The sequence below is a fragment of the Martes martes genome (genome assembly GCF_963455335.1).
Source record: "Martes martes genome assembly, chromosome: 6".
NCBI classification, from domain to species: Eukaryota; Metazoa; Chordata; class Mammalia; order Carnivora; family Mustelidae; genus Martes; species Martes martes.
The window spans coordinates 26,368,242-26,383,486 of NC_137893.1; the positions used below are offsets into that span (position 1 = coordinate 26,368,242).

General features: G+C 44.6%; 1 protein-coding gene across 1 annotated transcript in view; it reads left to right on the forward strand.

Annotated features, from left to right (window-relative positions):
• Positions 1 to 15,245, forward strand: part of PREP (prolyl endopeptidase) — a 113,681-nt gene that overhangs the window by 66,798 nt on the left and 31,638 nt on the right. The window contains exon 10 of the mRNA XM_080806672.1: positions 5,626 to 5,729. Coding sequence (XP_080662798.1) covers positions 5,626 to 5,729 — 104 coding nt within the window. The remainder of the gene's footprint in view (positions 1 to 5,625; positions 5,730 to 15,245) is intronic.

Sequence of the window (15,245 nt, forward strand, 5' to 3'; positions counted from 1 at the left end):
CTTATATCCTGAGTCTCTCTTCTGGGTACAGGACCAACTGGTGTTCTAGGTTGATTTAAAAAAATTAGTGTGAACACGTAAAACCTGAGATTCAGCCTTTGGTCTGTACAGATCAGGATACACACAGTGCAGAGTAACTAAAAGCATAGTCTATATAGTCTCATCTGACATGAAAAACCTGTTTTCTAAAACAGACAGAATAATTTGTGCTGTTGTTAAACCGAATTAAAATATAATTCTAGAAGTGTAGTCTTACATCATATAGAGAAAATATGTTCCTTGTTTTGAGGGAAAAGGAAAAAAAAAGCCATGCTTATAAGTTATGATACTGTGTTCCGCGGTATGGGTTAATTTTGCCCAAAGTAAACAGTTCTCTCTGTAACTTTTTTTCAGTTGATCACATTCATTTTGTCATTTTGGTTTTTCCTGCTTCTCCACTTGGCTGCCCGGATTTTTGTTGTCACCAAAGCCACACACATACCCTGATCTGTCCCAGGAGCCTGGCTCCATTGGCAGCTTAATGTTGACCGAGCAGTCCCTATCTTAAGAGCAGTCTGGCCAAAAACATTTCTGCCCTTCCCTCGTTTGCTTTTCAAGCTCCTGCATGGCCCTTTTGTCCCTACTGGCTTTGTGGCAATCACTGGTCCCAGCACAGTCAGCAGACATAGGGGAGAGAGCTAGGCAGGTGCCGAAGCGGCTCTTTCATCATGGGGTTCAGCCAAGTGGCAGCGACGCCTCATCTACTTTGTGTGTGTGTGTGTGTGTGTGTGTGTGTGTGTGTGTGTGAGAGAGAGAGAGAGAGAGAGAGAGAAAGAGAAAGAGAGAGTCACAGAGCAGCCAATTGTGAGGAATCTTAATGTCATGACAGCTTGCTGTCGGGGCTACTGAAACCAAGAGAGTGATGTTCTTCTGTAAGTAGGTCTGATGGTAGATCCAGAATGCCGGCAAGCTCTACTTTCCCATGTGCCTTTCAGAGGACCCAGAGGGTCTGGGGAAAGTGCCCACAGCCCTGTAGAAACCATGCCCAGCACCAGGACTTGGAAACTAACAGGTTAGGAATCCCATGTCAGGCGGTCCTATGCCATGTCCCTTCTGCCCTGAGGAACAGTGGCAGCCAGTGGACAGGAACTGAGAAAAATCCATTTCTTTCGGACTATCGTTCTCAACCCACTGCTGTTTGGGTTCACCATTTACTTCCCCAACTTATACTGGTTCCAGAGTTTTAACTTTGAAAATTTCATTGCTTAAACAATTTAAATGGATAAAGGGCAATGAGGAGAACAGGATAGGGGTGACTCACCTATTCTTAACAAAAGCCAGTGTCCCTAAGGGCCTATAAACCTCCTGCAAGGACTCCATGTGACTCAGGAACAAGCTCCTTATTACCTGGGCAAGAAAGGGCTCACTGACCTCATGTAAAGGGACAGGTTCCATGCCAAGCAATGAAACACTATCTGTGACTATTACGGCTGTGAAGTTTGAAAAGTTGCCAAGTTCTGTACTGCCGGGCAGTTTCTGAACAAGCTCTAATTTGTTGTCGTAATGCTTTGTTCTTCCCCTTTGTCTTGTCTTATTCATTTTGCCTCAGTCTTTCTCTTTTCTCCCTTTAATGGAGTTTTTTAGATCTAAAACCAGAGAATAGGGCTTCTAGACTCAGGCCTGCTGGTCCAAAGTAAAAATAGCCATCAGAGCATTAAACTAGATCTCTCAAAAGCAAGAAACTCTCAGTGCATCTGTATGTACATCTAGGCACATACGTACCAGACGCTGTCTCTCCCTGGTCTCTGAAGGGTAGCTGTCTACTACTGCAGTAAACAACAGATACCAAATTCTAAGTAAAGCCTCAGGGCCAACAATAACTCCAGCTCTGGCTGTCAGGACATGTGCATCTGGCCGGTGGAGGCCAGCTGACCTTGTTTCCCATGGAGGCACACAGTGAAGACGGTGTCTTGAACCCAGGCTATTTAGACTTTTGTACCTTGAGTTGAACTTGGGCGACCACGAGCAGCCAGGGCAATTTGGAACACGATGCACTTATTCCCTGTGGCCCAAACCACTTAGTGGTTGAGCTGATTAATTCTGTATTCATGGAACCTCAGAGGGTTGTCTAAGGTTAGCTCCAGACAGACTCACAACTTGTAATAATCCAGTATAGCAAGTCCCAGGTGCATGGCTCTGGGAAACAGGGATGAGCAAAGAAGCCTTTGCCAGACTGTTTAGGAAAGGCAAAAAAATAAAAAAATGTAAGACTTAATTTTTTAGGACATTTTAGGTTCACAGCAAAATTGAGGAGAAGGTACCAGAGATTTCCAGTATACCCCTGTCCCCACAACACAGCCTTCCCCATTATCAGCATTGCCCACCAGAGTGGACAGTTGGTACAATTGATGAACCTACGTTGACACATCGTAATCACCCAGAGTCCCTAGTTTGCATTATGGTTGACCCTTGCTGTTGCACATTCTGTGGGTTTGGACAAATCTGTAATGACATGTAGCCATCATTATAGTATCCTATGGGATATCTTCACTGCCCTAAAAATCCTCCATGCTCCCTCTGTTTACCTCTCTCCTCCCCCCAACCCCTGACAACCACTGATCTGTTTACTGTTTCCACAGTTTTGTCTTTTTTTTTTTTTTTAAAGATTTTATTTATTTATTTGACAGACAGAGATCACAAGTAGGCAGAGAGGCAGGCAGAGAGAGAGGGAAGAAGCAGGCTCCCTGCTGAGCAGAGAACCCAAGGCGGGGCTCGATCCCAGGACCATGGGATCATGACCTGAGCCGAAGGCAGAGGCTTAACCCACTGAAGCCACCCAGGTGCCCCCACAGTTTTGTCTTTTTGCAGAATATCTTATGGTTGGAATCATATGGTATTGGCTTCTTTCACTTAGTACTAGGCATTTAAGTTTCCTCCATATCTTTTCAAGGGCTCAGTAGCTTATTTCTTTTAACCCTGAATAATATCCCATTGTCTGGATGTACCAAGGTTTATTTACACATTCATCTTCTGAAGGACATTTTGGAAGCTTCCCAGTTTTAGCAGTTACGAATAAAGCATCTATAAATATCCGTGTGCAGATTTTTGTGTGGACATAACTTTTCAACTCCTTTGTGTAAATAGCAAGGAGGGCAAACATTTTTAAGACTTGTTTTAGTTTCCATTTAGGTTTTTTTCTTTTAATAACATTAAAAGCCACCCGGGTGGGTCTGTATGGATCATCTTTTAGAAAAAAGTTCTTTTGCCTTCTCTGTACATATCCAGTTTTCAAGCCCTCTGATTTTTCTTTCACAGTCTCTCCCAGAGTTTCTCCTTTCCTCTTAATTCCCACTCCCATTTCTTTTACCTCCTTATATTTATTTTGGATTATTGGGACTGTATGAGCTGATCATCCCTGTCTTCTTCCTGTTACTAAAAGGGCTTTGTTAAACCACTGTTTTCATCAGGAGACCCGACTCCTCAAGTCCAGACACCTCCTCTGGCCTTAAGGGACTTCCATGACCCAGTTCTGTCTTCACCCCTAAACGTGGAAATTAATTTCCTAGAGATCACCTGAGCAGTCCTCTCCAGTTTACAGTTCTAAGGTGTCTTCTCCAAACCCACCTCCTTTGGACTTAGCAAGCCAAATCAGACAGGACACAAGCATCATTAGATAATAGGGATTCACATTATGTGAATGTGTGATGGGCTCATCCAGGCCAACCCGGAGGGATCTGTAAAGAGAAAGTATTGGTCAAATGTATTAAGCTTTGTATGTTCAGATTTAACCCAGCCTCCTCCATGGTGCCACTTTGGTGCAGAACAGAAGGGCAGAAGTCGGGTTCTTGGCATCCTTTCCCTGCATAGTAGCCAGACCCTTTTGCCTACTTACTTCGTTCTGCTGTTAGAGGATGTGACGTCTTAGTCCTTCCGGATGAACAGGCATTTAGAGAACATTTCCAATTCATGGTCTTTCACAGAGGAATTTGTCTTCTAGTACTTTGGTTTCTTGTGTAAGGTCATTGACAGAGCACCTGTCACAGGTGGGAGTGCTGGCTGCCTGGGCCTGTGTCATTCACTGGGGTGCAGGCTGCTGTGGTCCAAGGTGAGTCAGGGGCTCAAACGGCACCTGCTTGTCTAGTCTTTTTTGCTAGTTGTTTGGTGGTCCCAGCTTGGTTTTTTTCTTCGCTTTTTTTTTTTTTTTTAAAGATTCAGATTTTTGTGTGTTTTGAGGAAGGGGGCAAGTACATATTGATCTAGAAGCTTTTCAGAAATTAACATATCTCTGAAAATAGCCTCACCCTCATGATTACATTCATCTAGACAAGGACACTATTCAGTATCTGGTACATTAGAATGTATGCCTCCTCCCACCCCAAAAATATATGCCCAGAGTATAGTTTGGAACTACTTGGTATACAAAGACATATTTCAACAGATATCCAAGTATGACTTAAACTAGGAAAGGCAGTGCTTTGGTCATATTACTTCTCTTCTCTCCTGTTATAATACCTTAAAATAACTCATCTGTAAGCATGAGACTTGCAATGGCATTCATAGAGATCAGCAGTTGTGCTATTAATGAATGTAAATGTATTGGGGGTGCAGAGTGTTTTTTCTCATCTGCTCATGAACCACATGCACAGAGGAGTTGAGAAGAAAGCAAGCCACCGTTATAATACATGATCAATTAATTCGAATGTGCCCTGTGGGAGTACCATTTTAGTTTCTAGTTTTCCAGCAAGTATTAGGATCACTGAATTGATTTTTCCTATATTTGACAGCATATGTTGAAAGTATTGTGTGGGCAGGTTGTTTCCACACCAGCCACTGTAAATGACTAATTCTGTTTCATAGACCACCCCAGTGTCATTGTTTCCAAATAGTAACAACTCATCTTACTTATTGTTTCTTTGATTGGGTACTTACGTGTTAGAGTGTAATAGCATTAAATTCAGGAAATGGAATTTTAATTAGGGATTAAATAAGCTGGCATTCTTGGTGTATATTCATTCATTTGTGCTGCACACAGTTAATGGGATGATCAGAATTTTAAAAAGTAACTCAAAAATGGTACCTGGCCATCTTGAGTCCCTGATTGCTATCCACATGTATGTCCGCAGACGGGTGGCCATCGGGTATCTGGAGCCCCAGAGTTCCCAGCAAGAGACCCTGACTGGCTGTTGACTGTGGGCGAATCGTTTGAGTTTTCCGTCTTACTCACCTCGCAGGTGAAATGGCCTTACATGAAGTTTCCCGTTTTCTTTGACCTGCACTCCTAAGCGACCTGCCATAGGCATGACCTGTTAAGTTTCCACCGTGACATTTTTCTGCCTCTTCTCATACTCAACAGAATGCTGTGGAATCTTCTCAAATGTCCTCGCAGGTTACAGGTGTAAGAAGGAAGGCCCCATGTGGTGGCAATGAGGAGGAGGGAACACTCGCATGGCATCCCCTGCACTGGGCCGTTCTAAGCTGTCTTGGTGCGGGGACCCTTACTCGGCAGCAGAGAATACCGCGGTCCCTCACTGATGCTCCTCTCTCGCTCTTCATGGCATCTGGCTGTGCCGTGTGACCCTCGCCGCCCCCCCCCCCTTCATATCCAGTGAGTCTGTGAACTAACCCAGGACTTCCGCTTCCTTCTAGGTATCATTTATCACTGTGACCTCACCAAAGAGGAATTGGAGCCACGAGTCTTCCGAGAGGTTACCGTGAAAGGGATCGATGCTTCCGATTACCAGACAATCCAGGTATGGAGCATTTACGAGAGTTAGAAAACCTGACTTCCGAGCCAGGCTGTCGCCACCCTAGTGTGTCAGGAGCCGTGGCGGGAGTGCGGGTAATACAGACAACAGGTGTTTTCGGCGCTCCAGCTCTCCCTGGGCAGGGAGCCGGGCACAGTCCTGCCCTCCTAGAGCGTGCAGCTTCTGCTGCCCCAGCAGCTGCTCTCGATGAGCAGCTGAAGCCCCTGTGGGGGGATCTTCCTACAGGAGCTGTCAAAGCAACACCGTTTGTCTGCTTGCATGAGAATTGGCTAGCCCAGGTCTTGTGGTGTCCCAGGTAACAGTGCAGATCTGCTCTACACAAAGTCTTTCCTCAGGTGCTCTGAGTCCGTCTTTTCCATCTGATGGTCCCGTGTACTTGTGCCTGGCTCAGACAAGGCACTCCACAAAATAGTAGAATGACTGACTTAACTGATTAATTGTCATGGCACCACAAGCTCCGTCTCTGGCCGCCCGTCCTTTCGGGTGATGAAGTTCCGTTTTTGCTTTTCCAGCTCCCCAGAGGCACCGAGTCTCCCAGAAACTGAATCACTTATTGATTGAGGACATAGCGTGTCTGACCCTTTGCAGTGAGAGGTCACCTGTGAGGTACCAGGTGTTTATCAGGCCTCTCCCACCTGGAGGACCGGACCACACAGACCACAGACTGGGAATCTGAACACTGGGAACCGAGTGTAGAACAAAGAGGGGATGCTCCCACAGTGTTTCTCTGAAACTAGATCATTACTTCAGCCTGCTGAGTTACCCGTCACCTGTCTAGAAATGGTCTGGATGGTGGGCTAGGCTACATCTAGATCACAAGTAAAGTGTTGTTTACAGAAACCGATACAGATCTGGCCCAGGGCTGCAGCCTGTCACCCCTTGTTCAGATCAGGTTTTGGCAAATGGGCCTCTAGTTTTGTGGGAGAACAGCCACGCCCATCTGTTGACATAGTGCCTATGGCAGGCTTGGTGCATTGATAGGGTGAGTGCAACAGGGACTATATGGCCCACATAGTCTAAAATACTTCGTTTTTGGCCCTCTGAGAAAAAGTTGACTGATCCCTGGTCTATATTAAAAAGTACTTATAGGGGCGCCCGGGTGGCTCAGTGGGTTAAAGCCTCTGCCTTCAGCTCAGGTCATGGTCCCGGGGTTCTGGAATCGAGCCCCACATCGGGCTCTCCGCACAGCGGGGAGCTTGCTTCCCCCCCTCTCTCTCTGCCTGCCTCTCTGCCTACTTGTGATCTCTGTCAAATAAATAAATAAAATCTTTAAAAAAAAAAAAAAAGTACTTATAAAATCCGAATGTTCTTGGTAGATGCACAGGGTCTTTGTCACAAAGCTCTTTCAGGCCTGAAATGTGCATGTACTCATTGGATGACATTGGGTGAGTCACTTAACCTTTCTTCAAGTTTTTTTAGAGGTGATCTCTATTTTGCAGGATTCCTATAGGGTATATGACATGATGTATATTATGTGTCTGGCACATAGAATGAATGTAATCCATTTTTTCAGTCAATATTCAAAATAATATAACATAGTCTTCTGTATCTGTTTTGGCTTGCTGCTGCTCTCATCTTCAAGGTGAGCTATTGCCTGGAGAGAGATCCTGTGGGAGCCAGTAGTCCGTCTGGCACTTACGTGGTTCGCTAATTCACCTAGTCCTGTAGTAGACTTTGAAAATCATTATTAGGCTGTCACTCTTGGCTATTATCCCTTTTCTCCATGTTTTGGAGATCTGCCCCTATCAAATGTCACATGTCACCTTCCCAGGGCCTGTGTCTAGTCTTTGCCTCAGCAACCCTGGGGCCAGGGTGTGTGCGTACACACCATCGCCTCCCCCGTCAGTAATGCCAGGGCTGCCCGAGCAGTATCTGCTGACTGTCCCTTTTCTGCCCTCAAGGGTCCCACCTTGGCTTCCCTAGAATTGGACAGTCACCCAAGAGAGACCCCGTGTCATCGCCTCATCTCGACTGTTCATCCCCTCAGCTCTATTTGGAAACACATTATTTTCTTCTCCTTGCCAGCTTTCCCCAAATAATTAGTGCTCAAGTCTGCAGTTATCTTGGGGTTTGAGGAGGGAGAGGCACCTATAAATCGCCAGGGAGGCAGCTGCTGGGAAGTTACTCTCCTCACAGGGAGGGAAGGCGGGGGACGGTTGGAGTTGTTTCTCCTGTCAAGTAGCTGTTCTTGTCCATGCCGGCAATAGTGATACTTTTGATAAGTGATACCCAGAGAAACTAGTTACCAGCTAATCTGTACTGTTTTCTTTTATAAATGAAAAGATAACTCGTTACACCTGAGCAAGTGCTCAGCGGAGTAGAAATCTCTCAGCCACGTGGGTAGCCTGACATCTACTCATTTAACCAGGGAAGGGACGGGCTTGGGTGACGCTGGTGTCTGCAGCGTCACACAGCTGAGCTCCCCTGCCTGGCTCTCTGCTTCACGGAGAAAACTTCCCTGATGTTGAGCTACCCGACGACAACCTTTTGTTTTTACCACTGCAGTAGGGAAGAAGGGAGAAAGATGGTAAATATGTAAAAATAATTAGACAGAACACAGGTGCATCCCACATGTCAATGCACTGCTCCTCATTTCCGGATTTTGACAGTGGAGCTCTGCCTGTGGACAGAGTAGTCATATAATGCCAACAGCAGAGTTTCTGCCTATTGATTACACACAGCAGACATCTTGCACTGAGTTACCAAAACAGAATTCTTTCATCGTTTACGGGTGCCTTGGAAATGCTCTTTAATATCCCAACGCCACAGACTTCTGTCACTTCAGCTCCGTCGTGTGGTGGCTTAGGGTCACGTGTATCAGCAGAGCCTTGACGTGAGATGTGAGCGTGACAGATGTCCTCACATTTTGATTAGGCTCTCAGCGGTGTTGCCAGCGATGACCTAACCATTGTAAAAGCAGACCCTAGAGAGGGATTGGCGCATGAATGGAAACCGTCCTGATGGTGTGTTATAGAATCCACAGCATTTGGGCGGGGGAGGGGGTAGATTTTTGTTTTCAGTCACTTTAGGGTCATGTCGCTTTTGATTCCTCTTGACCCTGGTGTTTATATTCATTCTGTATACGATTTAAAAAGAAGATCCTCTGGGCTGTCTGTGATCCCTTCTTACATTTTGTGAGGCGTGTTATCGTCGGGAGCAAATCCTGCAGCACGGATTACGCTGCGTAGTTAGTCAAATGCAATTAATGGTGGTCATGACCACGTATAGCTACCTGCTGGGACAGCTGGTAAGATAGGCCAAGACAAGGAGAAAGAGAAGGTCAAAGAAACACGTGGCTAATTAGGCCACAGAGGGCTATTCTTGTGTGTTGTACATTCACCCAGGACCCAGCACATCTTAAATTTGGGTGGGGGGTGGGGGCGTGGAGGGTATGGCATCATATTCTGCTGGCAGACATAGAACAAAACTGTATAACCTTTAACCATTCCTAACTGCAGCTGTGGGTAGAAAGTTGATCTGTATCAGGAATATAATTTTGAAAATCAGATCCTGGAAAATTGTTTTTCTTCCTATCAGAGGTACATATAAAAATTTAGTTTTAGATGGGGTTATCAAATCTGCACGTGACTAATCCTGTCTTTTTCTTTTTTTATTGTGAACGACACGTCCACATTATATTGATTAGAACCTCTGTGCCCCTCTCTAAAAAGGAGCTGACAAACCATGGGAGACTGTGGACTCTGAGAAACAAACTGAGGGTTTTGGAGGGGAGGGGGGTGGGGGGATGGGTGAGCCTAGGGGTGGGTATTATGGAGGGCACGCTTTGCGTGGAGCACTGGGGGTGGTGCATAAACAATGAGTTTTGGAACACTGAAAAAAATAAAATTTTTTTTTTAAAAAGCTGAAATGCTGAACATTAGAAATTACATTCATAAAACAAGTTTGGTGATAAGTGATTTACCTGAAAAAATCTGTCTACCTTTATAATCAGTAATGTGTTTTAAACAAACATGAAGTAACAGGGACATTTTAGTCCGTCAGCAGGTATGACCTGACCTTCAATGCCAATGGTACTGTTTGAATACAGAGAGTTTCTAGACACAGGACATTGACTGTGGGAAATTTACAGTCCAACTGGAGAGTTGAGACATACAGATCTGAAAGGTCAGACACTGCCAGGGTGTTCTCGGGTGAGCCCAGGCAGGGTTCAGCCTTCGGTCAGTGCTGTGGTGTTGAAGACACAGGAGGGTGGGCGCTGCCACTGTCCCTAGTTCCCCATGAGACTCCTGACCAGTTTTGCCCCCAGCCTCATTTGGAGACTTGCCTTCTCGTGGCAGGTTAATTAATAACTTCGCAGCAAATTCAAGAAGGGAATCCTGCCCTCAGCATCCCGTGCAGTGGGCTGCCTTTTGTCGTTTGTGGATGGACCAGTGTTTGCACCACAGTGGAATGTGGTAGGAGGAGAAGCAAAGTGCACCTTTTGGTTTCTCAGTATCTAATTTGTCCAGCCAGGCTGAGGGATTGGCTTTTTTCTTTTTCCCTCCCCAAAGGAAAGACAAAATTTATGGACCTGAAAAAAAAAAAAAAACAGTGAACGGAGTGTACTATGAATAAATTCCCGTTAGCAACAGTTTCCACATTTCATAAAAGACAAAAAGTTGGGAAGGAAGGTCCAATTTTATGGGTGAAAGCAAACACTGTATTATGAAAATAGTAAGAATCATAGGTATTTAACAGATTGAACTATCTTGATTCCTATTTTCTTATGCTTAGTAGGGACTTTGCTGAGGTTTACCTGCAGTAATGCATACGAAACACCAGGAGCATCCCAAGGTGATTTGCTGGGTAACTGAAAAGAAATGTTAAAATTAAACACTTCTTTGGGTTTACCGAGATGCCTTGAGGTAGAGGGAGTGTGGGGATTTTTGTCTTTAATTTAGTATATTTTTTTCTAGCCTCGGTGATAGCTATTTCTTGGTTGCTAGCCTACATACACAGGCTTTGCCGTCCAGACAACACGTTCTCAGAACATTAATTAGTCTTTTAATGTTTGTTAACTTCTGTGCTGAGTGCATGGGACATCCAGTTCTTGGATTTTGACTCATCCACATCCCCAGTGAGCTGACCATTGAACTGGTGATAAGGCTTCTCCATAGCGCCGTGTTCTCACAGCTACCAGGCAGAAATTTTCAGAAATGCCAGTGAAGAGTGACTGTGGGGAGATTTTCCCAAAGAACTTTTTGAGGGGTCACTGTGCTTCCAAATGACTAGGGAACTGCTTTAAATTGTTGCTGGTGATTTAGTGCTTGAGCACCCCGGTGATTTGAGGCAAGGTTTTCACCGTGGCATATTCTTGCATGAACAGACCCCCGACCCTTCGTTAGCACTCCATCATGTAGGCGTTCTAGACTGAGGGTATAATGTTCATATTCAGAGGGTACGTGTTTGGGTCTCTTTCCCCGTTTCCTATCAGCCATGTTAAAATAATTTGACTGTAAAGGTTGCTGAAGAGTTTTTTGTTTTTTTTTAATAGTAGAAAAGTAAGTTATGGGGACCCAAGTCAGTGCCATCCTCATAGCATGGTAAGTAAATCCTCTTCCTGTTTTAAAAAGGACTTTACTTGCAGCCATCTGCAGACAACCCTCTTTGAGTAAAAATCACAAGGTGGCTTGAACTGAGCAGTCGGTCCCCAAAGTGAGAAGCCTGGGGAGGTTTCTCGAGCCTTCTGTGTGAGGCTTTGCTGTGGCAACGTGGGTGAAAGCCAGGCTGTGCCGACCTTGCTCTGAGCTTCTCTGAAACTGCACTGAGGAAGGGGAGACAGGGGCCAGGATGACCACAGAACCCACCCTGGTGACTGAGAGCCTGAGGAGGGCGGCCAGCAAGAAGCCCTGTTGCTTGGCCCTCCTGGGGGACATGGTGGTGACCCAGCAGCAGGCATGTTTGCTCAGCTTATTTTGTGGAGACATTAATGAGTTAACAGGTGTTGATGCTATTTGAATGGCTCAGATTCACTTCCTGGAAGGCCATTTAGGTTTATTGTTCTTTACTGTATTAGAGGCCCTGAATGTCAGAGATCCGGCGACATGTAAACTTAGTACCACAGGAGACAACGGTACTCATTAGAGATTTGTTCTTCCTTAGTACACACAAAATTTGTAATTTGTACATTACAAATTATATTACATTTGTTAATCTGTACATTACAATGTATCCGATGTCTACAGATAAAACTGAGTTTGCTGACATATGTAATAGAGCCATTTAAATAGATTCAAATTTTGTTTACCTGGTTCTAAGAGTCACAGCTTTCGAGATCCATAAAAAGTTGCAGGTTACTGAGCTTTGCTGATATGCAGGTGGGTCAGTTTCAGGTTACTCACTGCTAATAATTAGCTCCAGCTCCTTCCTAGAAAACGATCTTGGGAAAAGAATGTCCTATTTCATTATCCTATAGAAAACAGAGTAGCATGCAGCTTCCTTCTTGTTAGAACTGAATCAATGACGTGGTATCATCTATGAATGGTATGTGGGCAAATGGTAGTTACCTTTTATCATTTTAATGATTTTTGTTTTTAAAAGTGAATCTGAATTTTGGGGCACCTAGGTGGCTCATTTGGTCACATGCTCTTGGTTTTGGCTCAGGTCACAATCTCAGGGTCTTGGGATCAAGCCCCATGTCAGGATCCACACTCGGCATGGAGTCTACTTCTCCCTCTCCCTCTGCCCCTCCTCTCTATCTCTTAAATAAAGGGATAAATCTTTAAAAAGAATAAAAATGAATCTGAATCTCAAGATATGTGATTCAGATTAGATCCAGCTGGAGCAGCAGGAAACATCAAAACAACGACGACTTAAAGAAGAGAGACATTTATTTCCGTCTCAGAGAAAAGCTTAGGAGGAACCAGTCCAGGGTATCTGATGGTATCCTTGGTATCTAAGGTGCGAGGAATCCGTGCTCCAGCTCTCTTGCTGCTTCATCGCACTTGGCTTCTGTTCCCAGCATCTCTTCATGGTCCTTGAACTCTTCTGACCATCCAGCCCCATTATATCCACTTTCTAGCAACAGGAAGGCAGCAGTAGGGAAGAACAGGGCAGTGGGGGAGGAAGGTGCATGCCAGCTGTCTTAGAAGCGTGTTTGCTAAAGGTGACATGTATTCTGTCTGCTTTCACCTTCTGGTGAAAAAGTACTCATCTAACCCCATCCAGTGCAATGAGGTTTAGAGGTGTCGTTTTAGTTCCAGGAAAAAAAATGTGTGCAGCTAAAAATTAGGGCCTTTTTGGGGGGAGGAAACAGGGGAATAGATTGGCAATCTGTCACATAAGACAAAACAGGACTTCAGTAAAAATTGTTTGTGTGGATGGGGCGCCTGGGGTGGCCCGGTTGGTTAAGTGTCTGCCTTCAGCTCAGGTCATGATATCAGGGTCCTGGGATTGAACCTGCTATCAGGCTCTCTGCTCAGCAGAGAGTCTGCTTCTCCTCCCTCTGCCCTGCCCCTTCTACTTGTGTTGTGCTTTCTCTCTCTCTCTCATATAAATAAATAATTGAAAATCTAAAAAGGAAATTTTTGGTGTCAACCCTAAGACCAGGGAACCAAACACCACCTGGTGGCCAGGTGCCTAAACCTCGGGGTCAGGATTAGGAAAACAAAGACTGAAAAGGTGAATATGCAAATATTGCAATTACAGACAGCAGAAATCATGTGCTACAAAGAGAGAACACCCTTTAAAGAGGTGCTTCTCCCATGAAGAAAGACCTTTAATATTGCTTCCAGAACATGAGCATATGTATTTCTTGAATTCTGGCCTTGACTTTAGCAGAAGTGTAACGCAAGGCACAAGATGGGCTCTGAGAATTAGAAAAGTGGTGAAGTATAAGGGGTCATCTCTGGGAGGATGAGGAAGCCATGTAAGCCAGGGGGGCCAGGTGGCTCTCCAGATGTTTGACTCCGTGGGAAAACGAGCTCCCAACCACCCCTCTTGTGAAGGATGTGGACACAGGCCTTCCCTGAGGACCTGCTCGTTAGAATGGAAACATAGCATGGATCAGCCTCCGAGGAGGGCGTCAAGTCTCTAATTTCATAGCTGCCTCTTCGCTTTTTCCTAGGTGATCTGTTCTGCCACTAATATGTTTTTGGGCTACGGACAAAGTTGTATGCTTTCCAGTTGCATATACATTAGAGTTCATATGGTTGAGACCTCTCATTTTACAGATGAGGAAACTAAAAATCAAGGCAACAATGTAAATAATTGACAGAATTCAGAGCTGTGCTGATCTGCACACTTTGTTATCAGGATGAATTATTTGCACTCTCTATAGCTCAGGTTGTTTTTTTTTTTTTTTCACCTTTAAAGTTAATTAGACTAAAGGCTTCTGAATTCCTACACCTGCTTAGCTTTAAAAGTATGTTTCTGCATCATGTAAGTATGTAGCGATTACTTCGTAAACTCTTATAGAACCTGTTCAACAATAAAAATACTCCTTGTGTGAAAGGGGAGAGACTAAGGGCCCATAAATACATCTTAAAAACTGCTTATAAATATTATGATTTATTTTAATGTTCACTTCTAATCTTGTTGCATGTTATTGGAGATTCTCACTTCTTTACCCATTTATTTATATCATATATGATATATTTGCACACATATACACACATACATTATGTTTTAATCAGAGGAGTTTTATGTAAGTCTTAAATGTTGATTGCCACACGGCAGCTTGAAACTCCACTTAAAAGTGGAATGAAACTTGAAGTGTTTATGGCTTTGCTTTTGTCATCTTATCTCTGCTGGACCTCCCCCAAGATCATACTCAGGTTGGCACTAATGCCAGTACGGGTATCAGATTGCTTCAAACTCAAATTCAGAAGAATATCCTCAGATTTATTTTGGAAACGCTAGCCCAAGACCTTGGCTTCTTGTGCTGTGAACCTGGAAAGACACTTCTATGCCCAAAGGAGGCAACCTTCTCAATTGCTTTTTCTTAGACAAGTACACCCATTCCAGTGTCTGTCCATCATTTCTGCCTTCTTAATGGGTGAAGTTAGATTAAAAGTTCATAGGATTAGGTGGATATCTGGAAACTGGAATGCTTAGATTTTCTCTGTGCTGAGAAGGCTCAATGGGAGAGAGTTGGAGGAATTTTTCTCTGCTTTTCTGTAACTGTCTCCCGCTTAAACCCCAGGGGTACGTCTTTATGTAGGCTGCCACCTAGACAAGTGTTCTTTAGCTTCCTGCTCTGCTCTTTTAGGGCAGATGGGGAGAAGAGAACATAGGAGCTTAGTGTGGTCTCCCCACCTGCTCCATAGTTCTTCCCGCCCCTCCCCTTTGCCTGCATTACACTGATGGCCGATGGATGACAGACTGAGTAAAAATAGACCTGGCACTCCAAATATTCCATTATCTCCCTGGAGGAAAACTGTTAAGGCCTGACTTCACTGGTCTGTGAAGAAGGAAGGAAACATGTTCCATGTCCATAAGTATAACCTTTCGATTGGGATCAGGTATACCTTGACCTGGGTTTAGAGAAGTAGACTTGATCAT